This window comes from Dufourea novaeangliae, unplaced genomic scaffold (assembly GCF_001272555.1).
Source record: "Dufourea novaeangliae isolate 0120121106 unplaced genomic scaffold, ASM127255v1 scaffold48, whole genome shotgun sequence".
Classification (NCBI taxonomy): Eukaryota; Metazoa; Arthropoda; class Insecta; order Hymenoptera; family Halictidae; genus Dufourea; species Dufourea novaeangliae.
In genome coordinates, this window is record NW_015373938.1 from 1,030,407 (window position 1) to 1,058,126 (window position 27,720).

Consider the following 27,720-nt stretch of genomic DNA (forward strand, 5'->3'; position numbering starts at 1 on the left):
CCTCGAACACTAACGACAAGAACAACGAGCTGACCCCTAAATCTATAAAAAAAAGCAAGCTTGAAGGTAAATCCACGAATAAAAGTGGGATCGGACCTAATAACAAATGATCGGCGCGACTAAATGGATCAGTACGGATCGCTTGTAGCGGATTTCCGCGGCAAAAATATATATCCCAGCTCGTCGATTCGCCGATGGTGTGTTGATTCACCGTGTCGGCGGGGCCCGTGTTCACACGGCGAAAGAACAAATTCTGAATATTCGTTGGTTCACAATAAACAACCCTGGCCGCGCCACGGTTCTCGAGCCTAAGCCGCGCGAAAATTATTGCAACAGTCCGGATAATCCATCGGCGAGAGCGCTCGTGTAGGACATTATGGGAACGCCGTTTCACGTTCGGTGTTGCACGTTGCTCGGAATACCCGTTGCCTAATATTTTTGCAGGACGAAAGCCACGTGCGCAGTTACACTAAATTTTTACATTTTAGAACGTGTTTCACGTGGCTGCCTTAGCTGGAAGTCCCGAAACTTTACGGGAGCAGACGAATAAAATTTGTTCCGTTCGTGTCCAGGATTAACACTATGACGACTTATGACGCGACATCTGGCGTCATACGAGTGTTAATTAATACCATTTAGATATTCAGAGTTATTGAATCTTTTTGCATACATAGCAAGAACCATAGTCTGCTAATTCTTGATCAGAACAGACTGACACTGGGGAATGTTACTCGCCAAACCAGCCGGTCGTTGTCGTGTTAACTGGACGGTGCTTGACAGTTGAAAGAAAGACATGGCGAATGTCGATGGGGCCATTGGTGACGTTTGAAATGTATAATGTTTGGAACATTTCCAGTCTGAACCATTTTCGATCTAAACAGATTCAAGCCTGAACCATTTGAATTATGAACTGTTTGAATTATGAACTGTTGGAAGTTTGAACTATTTGAATTATGAATCATTCGATTTTTGAGCCATTCGAGGCCTGAACAGTTTAAGACCTGAAAAGTTTGAAGCTTGAACCTTTTTAGAGCTGAACAGATTCAAGCCTGAACCATTTGAAGATTGAACTGTTTGAACTATGAATCACTCGAATTTTGAGCCATTCGAGGTCTGAACAGTTTAAGACCTGGAAAGTTTGAAGCTTGAACCTTTTTAGAGCTGAACAGATCCAAGCCTGAACCATTTGAAGATTGAACTGTTTGAATTACGAACCGTTGGAAGTTTGAACTATTTGAATTATGGACTGTTCGAATCTTGAACCATTCGAGATCTGAACACTTTCAAGATAAAATTGTCTGAATCGTTTGAAGATTGAAGCATTTGAACCTTAAAACATTTGAATTTTGAACTGATTCAAGTTCGAAACGTTTCCACAAGCAGTTTGAAAGGTTTACACGCCATTTTCAGTTTGGTCGTCTTGCCAAGATCAAACACAACTTCGTCTATTTAAATTCCAACTGTTCATAGAAGGCCAAACACGTTTGGACCTCTTTCTCCATGTCTTCAGACCTCTAGATATAAATGGTTATCAGTCATGTCGGCAGTATTGTCTGCTTTTACAAGCGCTTAAAGTCCAAGCAGAGTCGTTTGTCTCCAACGCCAGCTTGGAAGACTTCCGAATCGACTGTCGTTCAAAGCCGAATAAAACTTCCGCTCCCCAACCCCCTTCTACCCTCCTCGACTCGATATCCTTTTCTTTTTATCCAGCCAGCCCGGACTCACGGAAGTTCATCAGGGCCTTTGAATGGTTTAATTTGCATACCTAACAACATTACATTGCGCACTCGACGATAGCTTCCTTCTAGATTTCGCCGGGCTTGAACTGAATTTTAAGGTCGGCCCAACCCCCTGGGGTGTGAAACGTGGCGCTAGGAACATCTTGTCGCTCACGGAAGTGAAACCAGTTGGGGTAGTGGAGGGGGGATAGAAGAAAAAGTATTTTTCACGGCCGGTGTTCCCCATTCCTGGGAGTCCCTTCGCTTTTGTCGGCGCGTCTGCGTTGATTATCTTCAATTTGCCACGGCGGTGGACGAGAAAACGGTGTTCGACGGGCGGCAACAGCAGCCGCCCGTCGGAAAATAATGTCAACCGGGGCGTGGATTTGCAAACAAGGCAATCTCGTTTGGCTGCTGCTTGGAGTACTGTCGCGCCTTCAATTTTCAATTGCTCAAAGGGAAACGTTTCTTTAAGGATGGAAGGATGTGGCCCGTTTGGAAATTCATTTCTGATTTACCAGGTTGGGGAATATTTGTGGAAAATATTTTTGGGAGGATCGTTCGAACGGAACCGTAGGGTCTTACTTCGTTGGCAGTGAGATTCGAGCATAGTGGAACGTCGATCATTGCAAACACCTAAATATAGATTGTTGGAAGAGGGAACGAGTGGACAGAAGTGATATTGTTTCATCTGTTTTTCTTGATATATACAATTGTGAATGTTCTGGATCAAAAAACTTCTATCAAAATGGATTTGTCTCCCTGGTAGTTCGGATAGTAGAGGTTCAACTGTATAATGGTGGTCGTAAGAACGTTTAATCTTTGGGGTTGGCAACTGGAGCAATGTTCTAGATCAAAAGACTTCTATCAAAATGGATTTGCCTCCCTGGTAGTTCGGATAGTAGAGGTTCAACTGTATAATGGTGGTCGTAAGAACGTTTAATCTTTGGGGTTGGCAACTGGAGCAATGTTATATATCAAAAAACTTCTATCAAAATGGATTTTTCTCCCTCGTAGTTCGGATAGTAGAGATTCAACTGTATAATGGTGGTCGTAAGAACGTTTAATCTTTGGGGTTGGCAACTGGAGCAATGTTATATATCAAAAAACTTCTATCAAAATGGATTTTTCTCCCTCGTAGTTCGGATAGTAGAGATTCAACTGTATAATGGTGGTCGTAAGAACGTTTAATCTTTGGGGTTGGCAACTGGAGCAATGTTCTAGATCAAAAAACTTCTATCAAAATGAATTTGTCTCCCTGGTGGTTCGGATAGTAGAGGTTCAACTGTATAATGGTGATCGTAAGAACGTTTAATCTTTGGGGTTGGCAACTGGAGCAATGTTCTAGATCAAAAGACTTCTATCAAAATGGATTTGTCTCCCTGGTAGTTCGGATAATAGAGGTTCAACTGTATAATGGTGGTCGTAAGAACGTTTAACCTTTGGGGCTGGCATCTGGAGCGATTATTACCCATAGTTAGGGTCTCATAAATGGGTGTAGACATAAGAATTCGATTTATTGCTGCGTTAAAAAAACGGGTATATTTATTAAACCAGTAGCATTTTTGGCTCAGTTTCTTTAGTCGTCGCGATAGGACAGAACACTGTAGCGATTCTACTGGAAAATTGTATCGCTAGATCCTCTAATTATGCTTATCAGTAAAGTAGATTGTTCAGATCTACACAAGTATCAGACAAAATGTGGAACAATTTAATAAATTTCTGTTCATTATTGTTTATAAATAGGCTACGGATTTTAATGCATATGTTAACTCTTATGAATTAATTTTCGGCAAGTAGATTCAATCAGAAATATCCTCCGCGATACACCCTATTGAAGGTCTTGTTGTACTGATGTTTAAACAATAACGGGTGCCATAGAGGCATATAATTCTTGCAGGTAGAAGTTTATCGATAAATTTGCCTGTTGAATCTATAATTTAGAGTTCCAATTCTCTCGTGGAAGGAACAGAATAGCCGTGGTTATGACAACTTACCCTTAATGGGGTATGCCTTACTTAATGGCCCAACCAGGTTCCAAACAAACGAAAACTCCTATTGAACTTGATGAACGTTCTTATTACACTGATTTTTAAGCCATTACTTCTGCCATAAATAAATCTAGATCTTTCCATTAATTTGTCCGTCAACACCATACTCTGTAATTCCAATTGTCTCGTTCAATTGGGATACCCTAATCTGATGGCCCTACTAGGTACCAAACAAAAAAAAATTCCCATTGAACTTGATGAACGTTCTTATTGCACCAATTTTTAGGCAATTACGGTATCTGTACCAATTACTAAGCCTGTCCCAATTATGGAGCCTCTGTATTGAAATCCTCACTTAAAAGAAATACATTTATAAATAATCATAAACAAAATTTTTTTAATTAAATTAAATTATTAACAAATAAGATTCAACGTAAAAAATGACAATTTTAACATGTCATAACGGTTTAAGTATTTATTAAAATATGTGTATTACGCTTTTCGTGATTTCATCGATGTTCTTAGCCAAAACTTTAAGAAATGCATACTGAATTATTTCGTATAAATTAATTATGAACAGCATCTTCACCGTATAAAATGCATATTATATCCTAAAAAGGTTCAATGTAGTTAAAACAAAAATTCAGCACCTACAAACTTATTAATTTTTATTTTTAAGTAAATTCCGTAATACCGCGTGATTTTCAGTCTTGTCCGTAATACGGACCCCCAAGCGTAGGTCTACCCCATAACCTTCATTTTCGTTAAACCAAAAGTGAAGCGCGTGTAGGTCGTTGTATATAAGTAGGTAGGACGTAATCTGTAACAACATGAGTCAAGCTCCAAGTAAAAAACGTTTCCTCTATAATAAAGATGTAAAAAAAGTTTCCTACTTCACAAAAGCTAGGTTAGAAGCGACATTCAAAACACCATAATACGGGGCATCGAAACAGGGATAGATTCCGAAACTGGAGGCACCGAAATACATGTACAGCTACTGAAAGGGGTCCCTAATACAGACAAAAACGTCTGTTTTTGTTTAATCTAATATATTACAAAGACTTAATTTTTGCTATTTAAACAAAATTCCTTTATAAAAAGGAATTGTTTAGCAACCGATATTCATTTTCGCAATATGAAATTTATGTAGCAGTATTTTTTAATAAATACTTGAAAGCCTCCGTAATTGGTACACATACCCTACTTCTGCCATAAATAAATTTAGATCTGTCTATTAATTTGTCCGTCGTATCCATAATTTGCCATTCCAATTGTCTTGCCCAGAGGAACCAAATGGCAGTCGTCAGTCCCCTGGAAGGGTACGCAAGTACGGGATCCTCACTGTTATACACGCTTAGCTCCGGAAGTTCTCGCATTATCGAACTTCATCCGTTCACCACACCGGCGCGGCCGGTTTGCAAAAACCAGCTGAGCCGGGAAAGATGGCGCGGGAATCCCGGAGCGTGAAAGAGGCTTTTTGCCTGGCGTCCAACCGACGACGTCGACAACGGCGATGACGTTCACACTCGACGAGATGAATCGGAGGTGCTCGGGAATAATCTGAGGACCACGTGGTCCGAATTTCACGATGGAATGGTACCTCCTTGGTTATTTGTCTCTAGCCAGGGTATTTGTTTACTTATCCGGACGAAAAAAGGAATCATCGGAGAATTAAATTCCGTAACGATCGACGTTATTCTTTTTTGTGATGTACAATAGATCGTCCATTGCATGAGATAATTAGACGGTATAATTGTTAAGATCATCAAACATTTATGATTCTTTTCTTGATCATTTTTTTTCTGGTTCATGGTGAAACTATCGAAATGTAAATACAGTAAAGATTCAATGAGAGTTTGAAACTCGAGTTCGCTTCGAAACTTTTATGGTGCACCACGAATCGTTTCAACACCTCACAAAACTATTGTTTGCCTAAAACTTGACCCTCGGCAACAAACACCGGGGGGTGGGGCAATAAATTATAGGTTTGACACGTTCCATGGCCTCCTCTCCCCAGTGGTGGGGACGAAGTAGAAACTTTCACGAGGAACTTCCTATCCAACTCTCATCCAGTCTTTACTGTACTTAATACGGGAATAGACACTTTTTATTTAAAATGAATTATGTTATTTAATCTAATGGTATATAACATTCTTTCCCTCCTTTTTCACAAGCATAACTTTGCTATATAACCTCATTTCGTAAAAGTGTCTCGTTTAAGCGTGACTCTCCGAATATCTTTCTAATTGTGAGAACGCAGAATATGTTTTATACGTAACTTAAATGGTACTAAATGATTGGTATCCTGCAGGCGTTGTTTTCTTTTCAAGCGTTGTGTTTTCTCGAAGTTTTCCAGGTCATCAATGTTTTCTTTGTAAAAAATAAGTACACATTTGCTTCCTATTGCGTCGCGTAGTTCATGAAAAAGTACAGTCAGATACGTACTGTGATATGACCTTCAGATGACCTTGAAAGCTTCTAGAAAAAGCAATATTTGAAAAACCAACGCCTCTAGGATACTGACCACTCGATACAATTCAAATTAAGTATTATACATTTTTTGCATTTTGACAATTGAAAAAGATATTCAGGGGTTCACACTCAAATGAGACACCCTGTATAGTGTGGACTCGGGTGTAGGTACTACTTTTTTTAATGAAAAACTGTCGGTTAATCGAGTGGACCGCGGAGGGGCTCCGCCCGTTTTCGTCGCCCGGAAATCTGTACATTATTTCCGCGGCGGAGTCCGGCAGCATTAATCAGCGAGCAAAGGTAGACACGTACGGTTGGCAGTGACGTGACCGGTCATAAATCGTCGGTTCGAGAGCAAACGCGATTACACGGCGACGATTATCGAGATATTCCCCCGGACACACCGGCGCGTGAGCCCGCTCCTCAGGCCGCATCCATCGGGCTGGCGCTCGCGCGGGCGATCCTATAAATGCATAAATCCTGCTAATACCCCCACATCCGCGCCCCCCGATGCACGCTGACGAAGGCGAAACCCCGGAGACCCAGCTTGAAATATATCGCCAGGATCGATGGGAACCGGGGAATATTATTCCAGCGATGGAATTTTACCCCAGCATTTCTCTGACTTCCACAAAAGGTCCTAGGTGTCTATTAAGTGGTAGTAGGTTCTGGGTATGCACTTGGACCCCGCCATGTTGCTCACGTTGAGGTTATGTACGATATTTTGTGATTTCAGACTTGAAGATTCGAATTGGTTCTTCCTTCTACACCCTTACGTTTGCATGTTTGGCAATTTTTGTTTGTTGAGACTATTTTGGAAAATATCATTCCTACGATGGGATTTTATCCAGCGTTTCTCTGCCTCCCACAAAAGGTCCTAGGTGTCTATTAAGTGGTAGTAGGTTCTGGGTATGCACTTGGACCCCGCCATGTTGCTCACGTTGAGGTTATGTACGATATTTTGTGATTTCAGACTTGAAGATTCGAATTGGTTCTTCCTTCTACACCCTTACGTTTGCATGTTTGGCAATTTTTGTTTGTTGAGACTATTTTGGAAAATATCATTCCTACGATGGGATTTTATCCAGCGTTTCTCTGCCTCTCACAAAAGGTCCAAGGTGTCTATTAAGTGGTAGTAGGTTGTGGGTATGCACTTGGACCCCGCCATGTTGCTCACGTTGAGGTTATGTACGATATTTTGTGATTTCAGACTTGAAGATTCGAATTGGTTCTTCCTTCTACACCCTTACGTTTGCATGTTTGGCAATTTTTGTTTGTTGAGACTATTTTGGAAAATATCATTCCTACGATGGGATTTTATCCAGCGTTTCTCTGCCTCTCACAAAAGGTCCAAGGTGTCTATTAAGTGGTAGTAGGTTGTGGGTATGCACTTGGACCCCGCCATGTTGCTCACGTTGAGGTTATGTACGATATTTTGTGATTTCAGACTTGAAGATTCGAATTGGTTCTTCCTTCTACACCCTTACGTTTGCATGTTTGGCAATTTTTGTTTGTTGAGACTATTTTGGAAAATATCATTCCTAAGATGGGAATTCATCCAGCGTTTCTCTGCCTTCCACAAAAGGTCCTAGGTGTCTAGGTGGTAGTAGGTTCTGGGCAGGCACTTGGACCCCGCCACGACCGCCATCTTGCTCACTTTGAGGTTATGAATGATAAATCGACCACTATTTATCAATTTAAAACTTATGTAAAATTCGTAATTATAATGTGACGTCACATGACCCAAATTTTGAAGCTTTCCTTTGGCAATTAGGACCTGCAAGTCACGTTTACGCGTATGCAACCTGGTTTCATATGAGTCCAGGAACAATCCTCGTCGTTATTGTCAAGAAAAGGTTGGTAAAAAAAGAACAATTTTTACGAGGGCGTCGTGTCGTCCCGGAATCTGGCTGCGCTGTTCAATCCTAGAACCCTCTGAATAGTCTTCTGAGTGACGGGGGGTTGGCTGCGGCCCCGTGGAAAAGAAATGAAGCAATTACACAAAACACTGGCTAATGGACCTTAATAAGGGCCGGTACTCATGTTCTCGCAGAGGCTTTTCATTCTTCTTTTGCTCCGCTACTCGTTGACCCCCCCCCCCCCCCCTTTTTCCCCCCCCCCCCCCATCTTGTGCTGCCACCAGCTTCGTGTTTTCCAGTCGTTTCTTTTTCGTGACAGGTAACTTGTTACGGGCACCAGTGATTTAATATGCTTCAATCTTGTCCTATAATCTTGTTTATGAAGCACGTAATCTTGTAATTAATGGTACCTATTCTTCAAAGAAGCTCAAGGCTGGCTCGAATTAACGATTTTAATGTAATGGAAGTTGCTTATTTACTTAATGAAAGTAAATCCCTTTTCTTTTTGTTGAGTTGCAAGGTGTAATAGAGGGACAAAATATAGGGTGTGAAATTTTAATTGTAATACATGCTTCAAATTATATTTTTGTTCGCGCAAAGTTTCTGAATCTTTTAGACGTTTTTATGCTATTTTTACAATTATTTGTTATAGATTTAAAAAACAAATTGAACAAATGAATCAATACAATTTACAATTTATAATTGAGAAAGATTGTTACAAGATTGAGGAGGATGGTGACTAGTCGGCATTTCAAATTCAGTATGTTTTTTCGCCCTATTCATTCGATGAAAATGGCGTCCGAAGTTGAAGGACAGTTACGACTATTATTACGAGAGGACATTCGACAGGTGTATTTTTTTATTTCGGTGGAACACCAATATTAAACTATATAGAAAGTATGCATTCTTTGATACATTTAACATCAATATATTATTATAAAAATATTACTTTATGGTAGTCAATACAGAGAAAAACATCTACATAGAAACAGAATATACGTTTATATAGTTTTTTGGTCTATATTTACTCCATTTAATTGTTAATCAGATTGAAAAATTAAAGAAAAATCATAACTCCATTTATGCGGGAATTATACAGGTTTGTCAAGAAACAGAGTTCTCCTCCTTTTCGCGATACTTACGTTCAGCCCAAGGTAATCTTATACCATATTAAAAAATTGCCTAAAAAAATCAATACAATTGTTATTATGCATTTTACCGGGAAAATGATTGTTAGTTGATTTTTTCGTTGACACTGTTCCTTAATTACTTTCCACATTAATGAACTATACTGAATTTTAGTCAATCCTGCACACTGTAAATCCATTAAATCCACACTCCAAGCCTCGAAATGTCGAGCTTTTCTTCAACTGGGTGGTTCGTTTACAATCCCCTTTAATTAGAAGCAAAATTTCACCTGCACGAAACAGACGCCAGTGATATCGCGCTATCGCTACGGAGACAGGCAAAGAACGTCCTAAGAAACTTCATTTCTCCCCGTGAATTTCGAGTTCCGACGTTAATCCCGGACGTTGGTTCTTTCTCGATCCGGTACGGGCCGCGTGAGCCTCGTAATTAATTAATTCTCTCCCTTTTCCCTTACCTTTCATCATTATTGCAACCTGTTTCCTTTTTTTATACCAGTGCTCGCCTCTGCCTCGTTTCGATTCGTTCAATTCTCAGCCGACTGGATAATAAATTAGCGTTAACTTTACATCTCGTTTACAGTTTTCTCGAACTGATTCGACTTGGGAAACTTAAAAAAAATACTACTGAGACAAAGGGAGAGACTGGATTATTAAGACGATCGATATGCAATTTGCGGTTTGTTTGACTAGTAAAGTTGTTTGAATTGGGAGCTTGTTACCGCCATTTTCTGCTTTTCAAGATGGCGGGTAGTGCGTTGGGAGGATATTATTGAAGCTCGTGAGTTTTGGATTTTCAGTAAATTAATATAAGAGAGAAACACGTGAATTGTTTATTGAAACAGCTGATGATTAGATTAAGTCATAGAAATTCATTAAGGAACGGAGATAAAATTATTAAGGAACGGATTTCCCTTGTTTTCCTATACTATACTATACTATAACCATCAAATAACCTTAAAAAAATTCTCTGAAAATTTTTTTGGAGCTTGTAACTGATCAGCTTTTGTTTACGTGCTGCGATTGGTAGCCAACGTTACCGCGAGAACTCGGCCGGCAGACTCGCACCCCGATTGGTCAGGGTTTTTCGTTAATATCTCGTTAATGAAGTTTCATATAACATTTTTGCAAAGGAAAAACTTGTTTCAAAGTATCTGACGAGTCTCCCATTTCCGAGTCCTGCAATATTTTTCCTACACCCTGTATAACATATAATTGAAAATATTTTTAAAAATGATAAAAAATAAAACAAGGTACAGCACGAGAGAAACTATTACTTGGGTCGCATATGACCCGAACCTTACACATTAGAGGGATAAATGTATTTCATTTTACCGTCAAATTGAAAATTCACTGATTTGGACCGTTAAATAGGAACAATGATAAAACGTGTGGTGGGCAATGTTCAATCGTCGTTGTCGTCCGTCGGGTAGGTAACTATAGGACAACTCGTGTGTTCAGCGAAGACGTATTATCGACTACCGGGAATATACACGCGTGTTTATTCATTCCTTGAACCGCCGACGATTGCCACGACGGCTCTTACAACGGGTCTCCCCGTATAATAATGCATACGGGCCCACATAAGCGTGTACTGTCCCAGAAACCCTCGAGCCATCGACAAGAGAGATATCTACCTCGTCTTTTTATTTGCTCCATCGATGCACGAACTAGACCATCCTCCCCGCATATTAAGTCAGTCGCCAATCATTTGCATTTCTCTGTGTTCCCAGGTAGACCTCGTCTCCCCCTCCAGAAGACGAGATCCCAGTCAACAGACCCTACGATCCTCCTTTTTCACCTTATTCCCTCATTACCCTCCGTTCCAATCGCGTCTTCCACCCATTTTTCAGCCCTCTACTTCGATTCCACCCATCCAAGGAAGTTACTTGCTCTGTATTTACAGAACGGTTCGCTGAATCGCTGAACTCTTCCTTTGCCCTCCCGCAGCTACCTGTCTTTGAACGTTCACCGTACATTCCTCCTTCTTCATCGTCGTCGTACGATTATTTTCTTCACTATTCTGCACCGTTGAGCCTTTTTCTTCATTTCTGGGTGCCCACCAACCCGTTACGGTTCAAAAACAGGACGGGAGACGCGTTTATAGGGTGGCACATTAGCAAGAGAACATCTCTGGGCGGCAGGAGTGTTTGAAGTAGATTGTGGAGGTTCAGTGTCAATTATATGGCCATTAGTTTATGAAATATTTAATGTTCACTGCCGAGGGGCCTTCGAACACTCATCGATTATTTACTGTAACAGAAAGTTATATCGCGGCAATTTTTAGGCACCCAAGCACTGTGCCAAGAAGCGTCACCTGTACAAAGTTTGCTATCATTTCTGAAGGTTTTTGATCTATTATACTTGTAGAGGTTTATCGCCAGAAACGATTATCCGTTAAAGGAAGTCATTCCAGTAGTTACATCGTTTCCGTTAACTCAGTCAGACTCTGTAAAGCGAGAATCGGAGTAAACACAGGTCAGAGGGATTAGGGTTTGTCTCTTGGCGTGTCTTCGAACGCTGACGAACAGGTCGTCGTCGCGTGATGTGTCGAGACAGTCAGTGTCGGTTTGGACCACCTTGTTAGTCGAATATGTGTGTGTGTGTGGCCCCGCGAATTTCTCTGTTCCATTAGCACAAAGGAACGCGCGCGCGTGAGTCACGCGCTCGCCCCTCTAACCTTGCGTCGGAATTAAAGGACTTTTGGCTGGTTTGCAGGCATACTCGCAATTAAAGGGGCTTAATTGAAAGATACAACCCTCGAACCTAGCAAAGACGGGGGCAAAGAGAGACGGAATTACGGATAATAACGAAATGTCGGTGATAAGTTAGCTAATGCCCACTATTTCCTAATTACGCGGGGATATTATCTGTAATTGGGCGTCGTCGCGGGCACTAAGGAATTAAGCGGTCCCTGGAACACGGAGGTTTCGAAGGAGCCGTCGTAAACAGGGATTCGTCAGCGGTTGTTCTCGTGGCTCGTTAGATTCTCGATTCGTGGCACACCGCCGTATGTGTAGTCGGAAGCTGTCTCTTTATTGTATTCTGATTTGCAATTGGTCGACTGTGACGTCATCGCTCGGTGAACGACCAATGGAAGAACGGGGAGCCTAATTAGATGCCATTTTTCGAATAACCAAATGATTCAAGATATGAAGAAATTATAGGATTCTGTACCGATATATTAATGAACGGCTACTTAAGCCTTGGAAGAACCACGTGGAAACCTGTGCCGGGGTCAATATTGACTCACACCGACATTTTTATATGTAGATACTTCAGATGCCTAATGTTCATAGTCCTCGTCGTACATGTTTACTAAAGTAGATTATTTTTGAAAAACATTTGTATTTCTTTTATCATTTTGTTTATATATTAATAATGTAAATGAAATGTTACTTTGATATTCCTGAAGTGATTTCTTCATTTGTTAGAGTTTACAGTGTATTTCTTGGCATCGGGTTGAAAATGCAAGGACGGGTCAGAAGTAACCCGACATCGAGTAGAGCGTTGATTAGATAATAATTTTAATAAATTTTTCAAAAAGCAGCCTACACGTGGATTTCAATGACCTCCAAATATGTTGTCATTGTACGTATCGGAAGAAACTGTTCAGAATGATGACCTTGACATCATATTCGAAGGTTATTAAAATCCAAGAGGAAACTGCTATTCGACAACTTCCCCATAATTTTAACTCCATCCTTGAGTGTCAACTGGTACTTCTCAGATGTTCAAAATTACTGAACTTTTTTTTTTACATACGCAGAAAAAATCATGTTTTTGTTAACTTTTGACAGAGACAGCTGACCACTAGTGAAAGTTAGTTGGAAACTAACCGATCATTGGTAGCGTTAATAATCCACGAAAATTCTCCGTGTGGAGATCGGTTTGTCGATGAAAGTTTTTTTCCCCCACGTTTATTGCAATGGAATATCGCGGTTTCACTGCTTTCGCGGAAACAATATGCCTAAGCGTCGCCGCTACGCTCGGCGTCGACACGATATTACAAAGCCTGATTTATATTGACCATTCGCGCTCAACCACTGTCGTAATGCTGCACGCACACCGCGCAACCTCCTCACCTCTCTCATCCCCCAACCCCCCGTCACTTACATTCACTGTGAAACCCAGCGGTCTGGATCATTATGACGTAATAAACGTCCCTACCATGCCGTCTGTCACTAGCGTTCCATATAACGTTCACGCCTGCCGCCTTGACTCGAAAATCCAACCCAACGATAGACTTTCACCTTTTGACATTGTACTGTGAAAATGGTACTAATTCGACGGGGACAGTTTTGATTCCAAAATTCTGCCAATTGGACAATTCTGGCTACACGAATCGATTTTTTCATCGTTTTTAATCTAAACGTATGAGTTTTGTGGTAAATTTCGAGTTACATTTAATGTAAAATCGATATAAATATTAGTCAGAATCTTCCCATAAGGTTGTTGTAATAATTACAGCGATGCTTCGCTATAGGCTCGTCACTGATCTCGACAGGAGGCCTTGTAACGAGGTATTGCTTTCGTATACAGTATCGAGTTCTAACAATGGATCTTTTAGAAACTAAAATGATCTATTCCATCTAAATTTCTTAATTTTTATATTTTTCGTCTGTCCATTTCTATATATTTTATGTATTTTAATATTGATCGTTCTTCAATACCACCAATATTAAAAGAACTCACAGTTATAAGTTTCCAACCGTATATCGATTTTTATTAGCAACAGGGGGCGGGCCTAGACCGTATAATTTTATGGAAATTAATCGCTTCGATAACGAGAAATAATAACGAACGCCGTTCCTGTTATCATGGATCTGAAAAATGACCGAAACGGAACTGAACCTTTAATCAACCGTCGTTAAAGTTTTAATATTATTGTGCCTCATACATTCATACGCGTTATAGAATGCATGAAATTCGAATGGGGAAGGTGTAATAATTCTACGGCGAAGCTTTAAAGCACAGTGAATTGAAATTTTAATGTTAAATTCTACTTTTGCAGATGTTCATTTTAATTTGAGTAAATTGCTAACGAACCGTTACGAAATTTCTCATTTAACGTCAATCCCAGCGTATTCAAAGCATGTTAGAAAGTCCGAGAACATAAATAATTATAATTTTCTTACAATTAACGCAATTACGTTCAACCACGTGACACCATTTAATCTTTTAATTTCTGTTAACGAGGCCTCTAATTGTCAAGATGCCATTTTGAAAAGAGCTTGTTTACCATAAATTTTAATACAACTAAAAATAAATTATAAATTGTAATATATTAACGAAACATTTCTAGTTTTATTTACAAAATAGTAAAGCACAAATTTTAACCTCTTCACAAACCGAATTTAATTGTTTACTAAAAATGCCACATCAAGGTAAACGGTACATGAATATTCTGTGCAGAATAAACTTTGTAGTATATCGATACTGTTTATTAGTAATTTATTCCATAAATAACCCAGTCAACTAAAATAACTTTTATTATAATATATAAATAAAACCTTTAAAGATAAACCAAATCTCAATATCAGTAAAGTAATGAAACTAATTATTAACAATTGAATTATTTAAGACTAATAAATATCTTTGACATGGTAGGCCAATATTTTGTTCAGTCTCAGGTAGTGAGGGACCGAGGGTCATTTACGTTTCAGTCTTCGAAGGGGCGACATCGAAAGTGCGCGTCGCTGCTAATTCGCATTTGTGTGTCTATAACGGTTGCTGGGTTTGGTGTGCCTCCGAAATTTACGAAAAGTGTTTTTGCCAGGTCAACAGCTTCATTTTACATAAAAGTAACTAATTTTAACATATATAATTATTTATATATATTTTATGTATTATATACAATTATTTTTTGTAAATTTATTTCAAACGAATCTGCGATAACCACAGATCAGGACTTCGTATATAATGCACAAATGTGTCGAATTAAATTAAAAATAAGATTTTAATAATATTCTTAATGAAAGACATTAATCTTCCTTTTTACTTCGCGTGAAAAATATACAAATTACAGAGTACATACCTTAAAAAATATCCATTTGCATTTCGTTTAATCGAAACAAGTTTTTACTGTAAAACATCATTTCAACTGTAAAATTCAACAAGATTCGTTTCATTTCGTTGTATTGCAGAAAAATGGGACAAAAAATCAGAAAAATTGATTTTTCGAAATGCTACTTTCTTTAGTTGACATTTCAAAAAAAAAGTAAACTTTCCATGAAATGTGAGTATCACCAATCGATTCCTGGGGAAATTCTCTATCAAAAACACACATTTCTGTATTTTCAATAATTTTTTTAAATTCAAATAATTTCATTCGAATACTATTCATTTCTCAAAATTACAGGACAAATGTTGTGATCACAGTATGATGGAACGAAGAGTGCCTACCACGTTTTAAATAATAATGCCCTTTAAATTTACAGTGACCAGAAAACCACACGATCCTTTTTTTTCGGTGCCTAAAGGTACGTATCCACTTGTTGCGTATCGTTGTATCATATCTCCGTTGTGTATCAATGTGGATAGGTAAGCATTGCATCGTTGCTATGAAAATATATCGTATGGTGATACGATACGATGATACACAACAAGTGGATACTCACCTTAATATTGTTTCGTTTTGTCTGTGTTAAATAATAATGCCTTTAAATTTAGAGTGACCAGAAAACCACACGATCTTTTTTTTCGGTGCCTAAAGTTACGTATCCACTTGTTGCGTATCGTTGTATTATATCTTCAGTTGTGTATCAATGTGGATAGGCAAGCATTGCATCAGTGCTATGAAAATGTATCGTATGGTGATACGATACGATGATACACAACAAGTGGATACTCACCTTAATATTGTTTCGTTTTGTGTGTTTGTGTTTGTGTGTATGTAATTAAGGGACGTTAAATATTTGTTTTCGTTGCAGAGAGAGGTTCTATCGGTGATCCGTGTTTATTTCCTTTTTCCAGCTGGGTTTCTTCACATATTACACGGTGGCGATGGGGGAGGTGAATCCTTCGGGCCCGGTACCAATCGATAGTGTCTTCATTTACAGACCGGACAAACGTCTCGAGCTCTGGAGGTTCGCGTTCTACATGTTCCTTCACGCTGGGTGAGTAGCAATTCATCAACGTCCAATGGTGCAATTGTTAACGTTCTTAGTTAATTACGAGCAACGAACGTTTAAATTAATTTTGCAAGTAGATTACGACCACTTGACAAACTTGAACGTGTACATAACTCATAGTCTCAGTTAATCTATAATCTAAAAGGTAATATACATATAATCGAAAAACTGTGGTTTATTTGTGAAATAAAGTTAAGTGGAAAAAGTTAGATAGAAATTTATTATTTCTTATTATGTTGATAATGATACATGAATATCGTTTAATTTTATCAGTCTTTTTTTTACTGCATTTCGAGTGTTAAAATTTGCTATAAATCTGTAACATGCGCAGTTTAAAAAAAAATGTATTATTTAAAAGTAACAGAAATAATGAAAGAAATATTTTATGGTTCTTGAAAGTTAGATGCAATAGAAATTATTATTGTCTCATAATTCGACACAATAGAAATCGAATGAAAAGAAATATTTGTATCTCTTGTTTTATTATATTAAAAATAGAATAACATCGTATTTAAGTTTTCTAGTCATTTTTATTTCATTGCGTTCTGTACGTTTGCAACAGCAATTTTCAAGCGAATTTATAAATATTTTTCGTGTAGAACGATTATTATCCATTTACAGTTGTAATCACCGTGTCTCGATAAAACGGAATTTAACATTTATACCGTGATCTGTGACAGGGTTTTATTTTTAACAGCTTTATAGTTGCACCGTTCATACTCTTTTTTTCAATATTACATCCACGTATTTGTCACAACTGGCGGTGATATGAAATTTCGCAGTGATTACGGAAATACGGGAAAATTGATATTTATGAGGCAATCATAAAAAAGTTTCGAATCAAACACGCGTTCCGAACGATCGAACCATCGATTACTTTTCTTTGACGGTAAACAATTTTCTATATATTGTGATTGTGCCGATTTTTTTGAAAAGTATATTTTATTCAAAATAAATTTATAATTAACGATAAAACGAACAATTAATTGAAGAAGAACTAAATTTTTATAATATATTAAATACATAAGATTTTCTTGGAAAATTTTCATTTGCGGAATTTTTAGAATTTCATCATATTCTTCGATCAAAAATTGAGCCGTCCATACACTAAAACAAAATGACAATATCAAATTAATTGCGTTGGCTATCACTATAACAAAGTTACCAAAGTATCCGATTTACATACAACCAAACAAACTATTAACAACACCACAAGTATTGGCAATCACAATCTTAAAAAAGAAAATAGATGAAAAAATAAAATAATAAAAGAATCGGAAGAAATTAAAAAACTAAAAAAAGAATAAAAAATATTTTTTCCTTTACTATTAAATTATTGTTTTAATAGTAAGTGTAAAATAATCGGAAATTCCAATTAAGCCGTGGACAATAATGAAGCATCCGCCATTTTCCTGAAATGGCGGCTGTGTGGACGCCAGGCAAAGAAACTTCCTCGATTAAAATTCCAGCCGCGTGGCGCAGAAAAAAAAAAAGAGAAACGTACCCACATGTGACAGATTGCACACGATTTCGCCGACCACTTTTCTCGATTGGCCGGCCTAACGGGCACGAATGCACCGCGACGCAGCTCCTCCCGCGTTAATCCTTGACGATAATTTCGCGGTCCGTCGTTCCCTCCCCACCTGTGAACCGCGTTGCAACTTCCACCCTCGAGGTCCGACGCGAATCAAATTCAAGCGTCGTCGTTCCGCGACTCGAACGGAATTACGTAAATGTGCTGGCACGCGTCCTGGTCCCATGCCGGAAAATACGTTTTCTTCTACCCACCATCCACCCCTGCAGCCAGCTATTGTTCGCGTAACGAACCATCTTGCTTGCCCTTGCTTCACCTATTGTGTTCTCGAACATGGAACAAAACGGAAATGTCGAATGATATGGAAATGTATATGGTGTAGGATAGAAAAATGTTCAGATAGTGGAACGTTTAGATAGTGGAAGGTTCGAATATTAGAATGTTCGGATAGTGGAACTTTCGGATAGTAGAACCTTGGTTTAGTGGAACCTTGGGACAGTGGAGCCTTGGGACAGTGGAATCTTGGGACAGTGGAACCTTGGGACAGTGGAACCTTGGGACAGTGAGTCTTAGGGAGAGTGGAACCTAGGGACAGTGGAATGATGGGACAGTGGAACCTTGGGACAGTGGAATCTAGGGACAGTAGAGCCTTGGCACGGTGGAACCTTGAGACACTGGATCCTAGGGATAGTGCAATCTAGGGACCGTGGTGCCTTGGAACAGTGGAACCTTGGTACTGTGAAGCTTTGGCACAGTGGAAACTTGGGAGAGTGGAGCCTTGGGTTAGTGGAGCCTTGGGTTAGTGGAATCTTGGGGCAGTGGAACCTTGGGACAGTGAGTCTTAGGGAGAGTGGAACCTAGGGACAGTGGAATAATGGGACAGTGGAGCCTTGGCACGGTGGAACCTTGAGACACTGGATCCTAGGGATAGTGCAATCTAGGGACCGTGGTGCCTTGGAACAGTGGAACCTTGGTACTGTGAAGCTTTGGCACAGTGGAAACTTGGGAGAGTGGAGCCTTGGGTTAGTGGAATCTTCGGGCAGTGGAACCTTGGGACAGTGGAACCTTGGTACTGTGAAGCTTTGGCACAGTGGAAACTTGGGAGAGTGGAGCCTTGGGTTAGTGGAATCTTCGGGCAGTGGAACCTTGGGACAGTGAGTCTTAGGGAGAGTGGAACCTAGGGACAGTGGAATTTTGGTACAGTGGAATCTTGGTACAGTGGAATCTAGGGACAGTGGAGCCTTGGCACGGTGGAACCTTGAGACACTGGATCCTAGGGACCGTGAAGCTTTGGCACAGCGGAAACTTGGGAGAGTGGAACCTTGGGACAGTGAGTCTTCGGGAGAGTGGAACCTAGGGACAGTGGAATAATGGGACAGTGGAATCTTGGGACAGTGGAATCTAGGGACAGTGGAGCCTTGGAACGGTGGAACCTTGAGACACTGGACCCTAGGGACAGTGCAATCTAGGGACCGTGGAACCTTGGGACAGTGAAGCTTTGGCACAGTGGAAACTTGGGAGAGTGGAGCCTTGGGACAGTGAAATCTTGGGACAGTGGAACCTTGGGACAGTGAATCTTAGGGAGAGTGGAACCTAGGGACAGTGGACGATTCGGATAGTGGAAGTTTAGGATATTAGAAAGTTCGGATAATAGATTACGCCACCATTTTGGTAACACTATGTAAGATAACGCCACTGTTTTGATAACTTTATACAGAATTAGTTCATTATTTCGGTAACTTTGTACAGTAGATTATGTAACAATTCTAGTGATCCCCTATCACGGGTTGCATCGTCATCTTTACGAACCATCAAACGAAAAGGTACAGAGGCAGTCGTCATACGACAATTTTTTGTTTCATCCATTCGTGTCTCATTTCCCGCAAGAATCCCTGATTTTAAAAAGAAAAGAAAAGAGCCCCGGTAGGAACGAACTTTTAACCCTATCTCGTTCAAGAAGCGTCGCCGATCTTCGCGACTTCTCTTCCGAACTTCTTTTTCTTTCTTCATCCTCTTTCTTCTTCGCCACCTTTGGATGAGAGGGAACCATTCCCTCTATCCACGGACGATATAGGAGGTGGGCAGAAAGGCTGGGATACGATAGAACCGTAGGGGAGGCGGCCAGGCAGAGAAGTTTTCAGCAGCGAAGCTCTCTAAATTATTCATGGAAACGCCAGATAAGGCGACCATTTTCCCTACGTGCGTATGGAAACGGTGATAAGAGTGACCCGACGTTTTCCCATAGACCCGTGCGCGCCTTCTTCCACCTTGCCCTCCACTATCCCCGTTTTCCTTTCTTCTTTCCCTTTGTTCCATCCAATTGACCTATCCAAGCCAGCTATCGGTCTTCCCTGAGAGCAGTTTTCTTGTTGCCGAAAGGTATATACTGCAGTATGCCGGTTATTAATGCGAGACGCGTATATCCTCTTGCTCCCTCGATCGATGATTCCGACGATCTCTGTGCCCTCAAAGGGGGGATTCTTGTGTGGCAATTCTAAAAGTAACTGAAACTCATGAATTTAAAAAAAGAAATTATTGTTTTGGTTTGTGGGGAGTAAAAGGAGACGTCTTGCAATTGTAGAGAATATTTTTTTTATGTCGATAGTTTTTTCTCTGTATTAATTAATGTAGAATCTTGTTATCCTGGTTTATAATGTAGCACCTGTCAGTTTCACCTGATTGCAGACTGTATAGAATAATATACAGGGTGCCTCAATGATGTTTTTTTTTCTTCAAAACGTTAGGTTACTGACTAAGGTAAAAAATGATAAACAAATTTTTTTTTAAATAGAAATTATTTTGCAAGAGAAATGCTTGTAATGGCCATTTTACAGCAAGTACCACTTTATTGAATTTGATTTGTCTGGTACACTGTGAAGTAAATATTTTATCAAAAATAAATACATTTTTCATTTTCATAAATGCCATCTTTATTTCAATTGATGGAGTTAAAGTGTATAATAGCAGTTTGCATAAAATCATCTGTAAAATTCAAACGTTACAAGACAGTCGACATTCTAGACCCTAGACTACGAATGTGCAGGCAAATACAGATTTTTACAGATTAATTTGTACTAATTATAACTGGAATTAAACAGAAGTTTATCTAGTTTAGTAAAGATTCTATTAAACGTCGTATAAATAAAAAATCCCATAAAAATCACATCAACCCCCTGCGTTTCTGTGACCGAGTCACCGATGACCCATCGGTAGGCACAGTTACTAAATTTGTTATAAATCAATGAAACGAATATTTCGAGATGTTGCCATAGGTCACGATTGACCCAATCGCTGTCTTCGACGGTTCGAACTCTAAGGGTTAAATACTCTTCACTATACAAGGTGTCCCACAATTGGTGTACGCCCTTAAAATTGATGATTCCTTGAAACAATTGTTTCGTTAGCGAAAAAAAAATGCTAAAAATTTTTAGCTCACTCAATCGAGGAACCACCCCTTTCGAGGAATTACAACTATTTTGGGACACCCTGTATGTACTAAGGTTTCAGACAATAGTGTGTACATGCTACAAATGCTTCCCTTAACAGGATGATTTGAACTTTGTGACCAATTCACTAAGAATCGGGATGACTCGCGTAACAGAACCTGACATGATCGAAGCCAATTTGAAGAGAAACCGATCGCCGTTACGTAGGAATAAAGGCTGAAGGCGTAGTTCCGTCAAGTCGAACTCCGAACGTTCCGCAGACGCGAGTAAGGCAGTCGTAACTACTTTCTAGTTGTTAATTACACCCCGAAAACTTCTTACTTATCGCCGAGTGGTGGACGAGTTTGTCAAGCTTGATGTCTCAGCGTTTCGCGGGACCAATAACGAACTACCCCAACTCTTCTCGGGATCGGTTTCCTATCACTGCGACCCGTTCGAGACGATTTTGGTTCGATTGTCTTCCCAATTGTTCAACCTGAACCACATAATATATTAAATTTAGTAGCAGTATTTATTATTCTATCAACTAAAATTTTATAAAATTTCTGTATAGTTTTGTGAATTTTACAAATGTTTTCCCAGTGTCCAAAATTTTCACAATTATACATTTTTCCTGAACTATCAACATTTTATCGGATTTTCCTGGCTTTTATAAATTTCCTGTTTTCATTTAGGTTTTCTATTTTCAGGTACAAATTGGTTCTCTAAATTCTACTAAGTTTCCTAACTTTTCGCCGACTTATCCATATTTTCGGAATTGTCCCAATTTTTTCGGATTACCCAATTTTCCTACTTTCCGTGATTTACTCAGTTTTACAAATTTTTTCGGTTTTTCACATTTTCCTACTTTCCTAGTTATTCTTGATTTTGGGGTTTCCCAACTTCTCGAATTTTCTCGGATTTCCAATTTCCCGAATTTCCTCAGTTTTCACATTTTTCGAATATCCATGATTTACCAAGTTTTCTGAATTTTCTAGAGCTTCCCAATTTTCCGTATTCACTCGGTTTTATCAAATTTTCTCGGTTCACTTAGGTTGGAAATTTTCCTCGGTTTTTCACATTTCCCAAATTGTCTAGGTATTCTGGATTCCTCGCATTTTCTTGGTTTTCCAGTTTTCCTTTTTTTCTAGGATTTCTCCGCTCCTCGAATTTCCTTGGGTTTCCCATCTTTCAAAATTTCTTAGGCTTTCCCAATTTTCTAGAATTTCTCAATTTACCTAATACTCTCAGATTTTCCGCATTTTCCGAATTTTGTCCAGTCATTAAAATTTACCCTGGTCGGAAAACAAGGAAGCTGTTCATTCCCAGATGGTGCCACGAGCCCCCCACCACTCAAACCAACGACAGGATCGGCTTGGAGTGGGGTATTAAGGATGAGGCCTTCTTTTTTGCATTTATACGACATTAGACGAGTCTCCGGCATAATGGTCCCGCTCGTCGGGCATGCATAATGGTCCACATCGGTAGCCCGTCGACGGACGAGCAAGATGGACGCCGGTATATTCAAATCTCACCCTTGTCTCCCACCCCCATTCGATTGGTAAACGCCATTTCGATTTTCCTTTCGACGAAAGTTCGCTTCTCTCGCGTCGAAATCAATTCTTCCGGGGGACGGATTTGTTTAGAACTCCGACCGTGATCCTTCGCCGGCTGCTTCAATTTCAGACTCCCGATTGCATTTTTATAAGTGGTCGGGACTGCGAAAGATTGAGGAAAACCGAGGGCGTCCAGCTTGGAACAAGATAGAAATTTAAGAAAAAAAAAAAAAAAACCCAAACTGACGACCCTCTATCTCGAACTTAACGAAATTACGTCATGCTTGATTTTCAACTGAAGTTTTATTTTTCATAGGAATAGTTTAAATAATTATGTTAAACTGAGGTACCAGTTATGATCGAAAATGTTGGACATTGTATATTCGACATCTTTTTTGCTCAGTATCCCTCGAGTTCCTATGGCCGGGTCACCGGTGGCCCAGTAAGCACAGTTTCCTTACGAACGTGATTATTGTATTGTACGTAAACATATTGTTGCGGGTCATGTTTGACCCAGCTGCCGACTTAAACTGTTAGATATAATTACGAAAGACTGAATTGTTATTATAATCAGTATTATTAGTATTTTATCATAATTGAAAATTATATAATTATTATTACGCTATTTCCACAATAATAATAATTTATTATTACAATAATAATAATATATTTTATAATAATGACAATTTATTATTATTATTCGAAAATAATAATTATTGCAATAATAAATTAAGATTATATTACATAATTATTTATTACTGTAAAAATAATGAATAATACATTTTTTCACAAAATCGTGTTCATTTTCGGTCAATATCCCTCGAAGAAGACTTCCGTTCATTATTGCAATATTTTCGAGAAATAAATTTATCTTTGTCCAGTTTCGAACGCACTTTCCTTGAAATTCCGTCGGATCAGCTGACATCGTTCGACAATTTGGGTCACCGTCAATTCCGTTTTTTTTTTTTTTTCGGAAAGTTTCTCGGACGTTTGGTCGACCCCCACGTAGACCCTGCCGCCATTTTGTTCCTGTCCACGGAACGGTGGCCCGGAAACATCTTCTCTTGGCGATATACGGATGAGGGCTGGCTCTCCTATTTTCGCGAACTCTGCGATACCATTGTCTGATCCGACGGTGTGTGCAGGCGTTCACTTCCTGCAATTACCGCGATTGTCTCGATTTTTCTCGACTCGCACGTTTCTCACGGCCGATTCCCGGGTGAAATTCTCCTCCTGCGACGCTGGAGGACCTGACAAAAATATTTTATTGAACGAAGATTTTATTGCAACTGAGCAAAGAACAATATAATCGCATTTGTTGTATTATTCCTGACACGTACAGATATGTAAACCATTCCCAGATAGCACATGACGTCTAATGACGCCTTGAACACGGCTTAAAGACGCCTTAGACCTAAAATAGCCGTAAAATGGGCATCTTTAAGGCGTCATGTGCTATCTGGGTTGTGGGCATATACAATACTTGTTTGGGCTACAGCATCAAAATGTAATGTGAAGAAAATTGAAACAGGCAAAAACCGTAAGGCTAATTAGAACGGCTCCATGAGAGGTCATTAATGAAGACATTAGAAAATCCTTAAATATTAATAGTATTATTAGTGAAGACGATTTATGACTTAAGCAACGAAATAAACTTTGTCTGGTTACGTACGACCGTTGGCACTGTAGTAGTCAAGTTTTTAAGCTGTGTCTATACTATGTAACATAACACGTTATACAGGGTGTAACAAAAATGTTAGAGGACTCGGAAATTGAAGACTCGTTACGTGATTTGAAACAAGTTTTTTGTTAGCCAAAATTTTATCCGAGGCTTCGTTAACGAAATATTAACGAAAAACCCCGACCAATCAGAGCGTGAGTCTGCCGGCCGAGTTCCACCAATTGCAGCGCCTAACCAACGTTACCGCGGGAACTCGGCTGGCAGACTGGCGTTCTGATTGGTCGCGGTTTTTCGTTAATATTTCGTTAATCAAGCCTCTGATAACATTTTTGCTAAGGAAAAACTTGTTCCAAATCACCTCACGAGCCACCCATTTCCAGGGTCCTCCAACATTTTTCTTACACCCTGTATAGCAAACTTATGATACTTATTAGAAAAATAAGAATAAAAATGCAATGTAACATGATGTTACATAACTTTTTTTGTGTTACGTAGCATGTTATATGTTATGTGAAATGTAATACAAACTTGTTATAGACTTGTCCAAAACATATTGTACAGCAAGGTTTTACAGAAATTTGTGGCATAACACTGTTTTGCTACATAGTGCAGACGCAGCTTTAATCTGACAATACGTGGTATCCAAACATTCGATTAATTCGATTTTAAAAGTAATACAAGATAAATGCTTAAAATCAAGTGCAAAAAGGATGAATATTCTTTCTTAAAATGAAATTCAAGATATTTCTAAAAGTACAGTATTTTCGAAATCATGGCAAGGATATTCCTAGAACGTGCCAGTTCCGAGTTTTCTTAAGGCACAATTTAATTAATCTTTATTTGACAGTATGGTATTTCCATTTTAATCTAACAAGTAACGGTACAGATGCACTTTCGTGCAATTGTATTTCGAAGTAATTTAGAGGAGAAAGGTAAATAAACGCACCATCCTATACGTGTGCACCGTCCGGAAGAAAACGCGTAACGGAAAGTAAAGAACTATTTCTGTTGCCCGGTTAGTTTCGGATTACAGCCCCCGTGAAATGTTTAACGGGTTCCGGCGAGTCGGTAGTTCGAAAATTGTTTTCGAAACGTTTCACGGGTTCCGCAGAACTCGAAGCGTTTCCGCGGTACGGCGAACTTGGATCTGCCTTGCAACGTGCCACAAATGGATGGAATTGTTTATGGTACACAATCCACAGCCGGGGGATCCCTCCTTTAGTGGAAACCGTCGGTGGTGTTGATCTTTTTGTTTACGGTAACACCTTCGTATTTTCCGCCGCCCGCTCGGATTAATTAATGTTATTTTACTCGAACTAATTTGAATAGAATTAACCGGCCAGGAATATACGGTCGCGGCCATTTTTCGGTTTCAGAAATCTGTTCGATGTGGCAATGGAACAGTGATACATATTTAGTTTCAAATGAACAATTGTCCGAACAAAAGAAATACAATAAAATGTAAGAAGATTGGCAGTTTGTTCTTGATAGAGTAAATAAATTTCTATCTTTGCGACATAACCTTTAAAAATCTGAGCATCTGTAGATAAATGTTAGATTAATTCTTTTATTTTGTGTGGTCGTAAATTAAAGGAACCAATCTGTTAGACATTCCAATAATTAATTCACTATAAAAATGGAGCAACTGCTTTTATAATGTTCGTCGGCCATTTTGTTCCGACAAAGTGGCGGGAAGACGTGTCGAATTGAAACTTGCATTGCAGTCTCCGTGATAGATTCAAAGGGAGTAACCTTATCCTATTTATATACATTCAGTACCTACAATTTTCATCGTACTAATTAAATAACCTCTTATCAGTTATGAAACAAATATATACAGCACAGTTTCTAGTTTTATAGAGATCTTAAAATATTACAATTATTTTAACATATTCTGTCATCTATACTACATACCTATATAATAACTGCATCATAAAAACAGAAGTTAATTCAGTAATATGTTATGTAATGTTTACAATAACTGAAAAACAATAACACCATTTATTATTACAAGATAAACCCTTCTGGTATAGTTATTTAATACATATTTGATACCGATATCGTGAGAATTTAATATTTCAGCATAAAATTTCATAAAATTTCTTGTCGTTGGATCAATGGAAATGTACAGCAGTACTTATATAAGCGAATAGAATGAAACGCACAAGTTATAAAAGAAATTTATGCAACGTCAGCTTTTCCTTTGAAGGTACAGAAACATACGGATCGGATATACCGAAGATACATTTCTGTATTATAAAACGACGCGATAATATCGATAAAAAGCTGTTCGAAAATCAAGAGACATTTTTCGCATTAATAACGAGAGACGTTTGATAACGGCCCCAAAAGGGGGCGAAGAATCGTCCAGGGGTTGCCGATAAGGGATACTCGATGGCGGTACCGCGAACGTACGCTACCTTTTTACGTTACTGGAAAATTATGCACAATGGATAGACATTCGCTTTGCTTCTACTTTTATCGTGATTCGAGGAGACTTCGAATAAAAGAATGACGCATATAGAAAATTCCAACGAATTTAAAAAAAAAAATACATACGTCCGTTAACGTATTTTTTATTTCTATGCATTTCAGTTTTCGACTTAATTCTGCAAAGTTAGTTTATTTTATTATTCGCATAAAAATTTTGGCCATTTCTCGATTATGGATTATACTTCGCCTAAGAAGCTATAAAACCTACTGAAATAGTGTTATACATTTTAGCATATGTAATGATTTATTGAGAAAACGTTGACACTATATTTCAAACAGCTGCAAAATCAATCATTTTTACAATTTTCAAAAATCCTTCGAGATACGTTTATATATCACTAAAAAGTGCAACACGTCCAAGTGTAAACAAAATCCAAAATGTTACTCCAAAAAGTGCCCGATTTCGCATACAAAAATAAACTTCGTTTAAATTTTAATGTTTTTACATTAGTAAAAATTGTAAGTTTGCATTTTCTTTCTTTGTTACCTGAGCTGCAATTGAACGCACATTTATTTATCACATGAAGTAGCCTGAACGCGTGCACAGCACACTAAAGCGACGTCCACGCTTAAACAAAAAAAGTTCCCCCTGGTAAAATTGATTTCCATCGTGGAATCGAATTTACGTCAGTAGGATGTTTGACGATCGTTTTACTTCTTCATTTTTCAATTCGTATAGTATCACCGTGTTTTTCTGAATTCTTTTCTCAAAT

At 38.9% G+C, this 27,720-nt stretch overlaps 1 protein-coding gene across 1 annotated transcript in view; it reads left to right on the forward strand.

Moving 5' to 3' along the window:
- The window catches only part of LOC107185575 (protein rhomboid-like), a 175,573-nt gene that overhangs the window by 125,986 nt on the left and 21,867 nt on the right, over nt 1-27,720 (forward strand). The window contains exon 3 of the mRNA XM_015573285.1: nt 16,161-16,303. Within this exon, the coding sequence (XP_015428771.1) occupies nt 16,161-16,303 (143 nt within the window). The remainder of the gene's footprint in view (nt 1-16,160; nt 16,304-27,720) is intronic.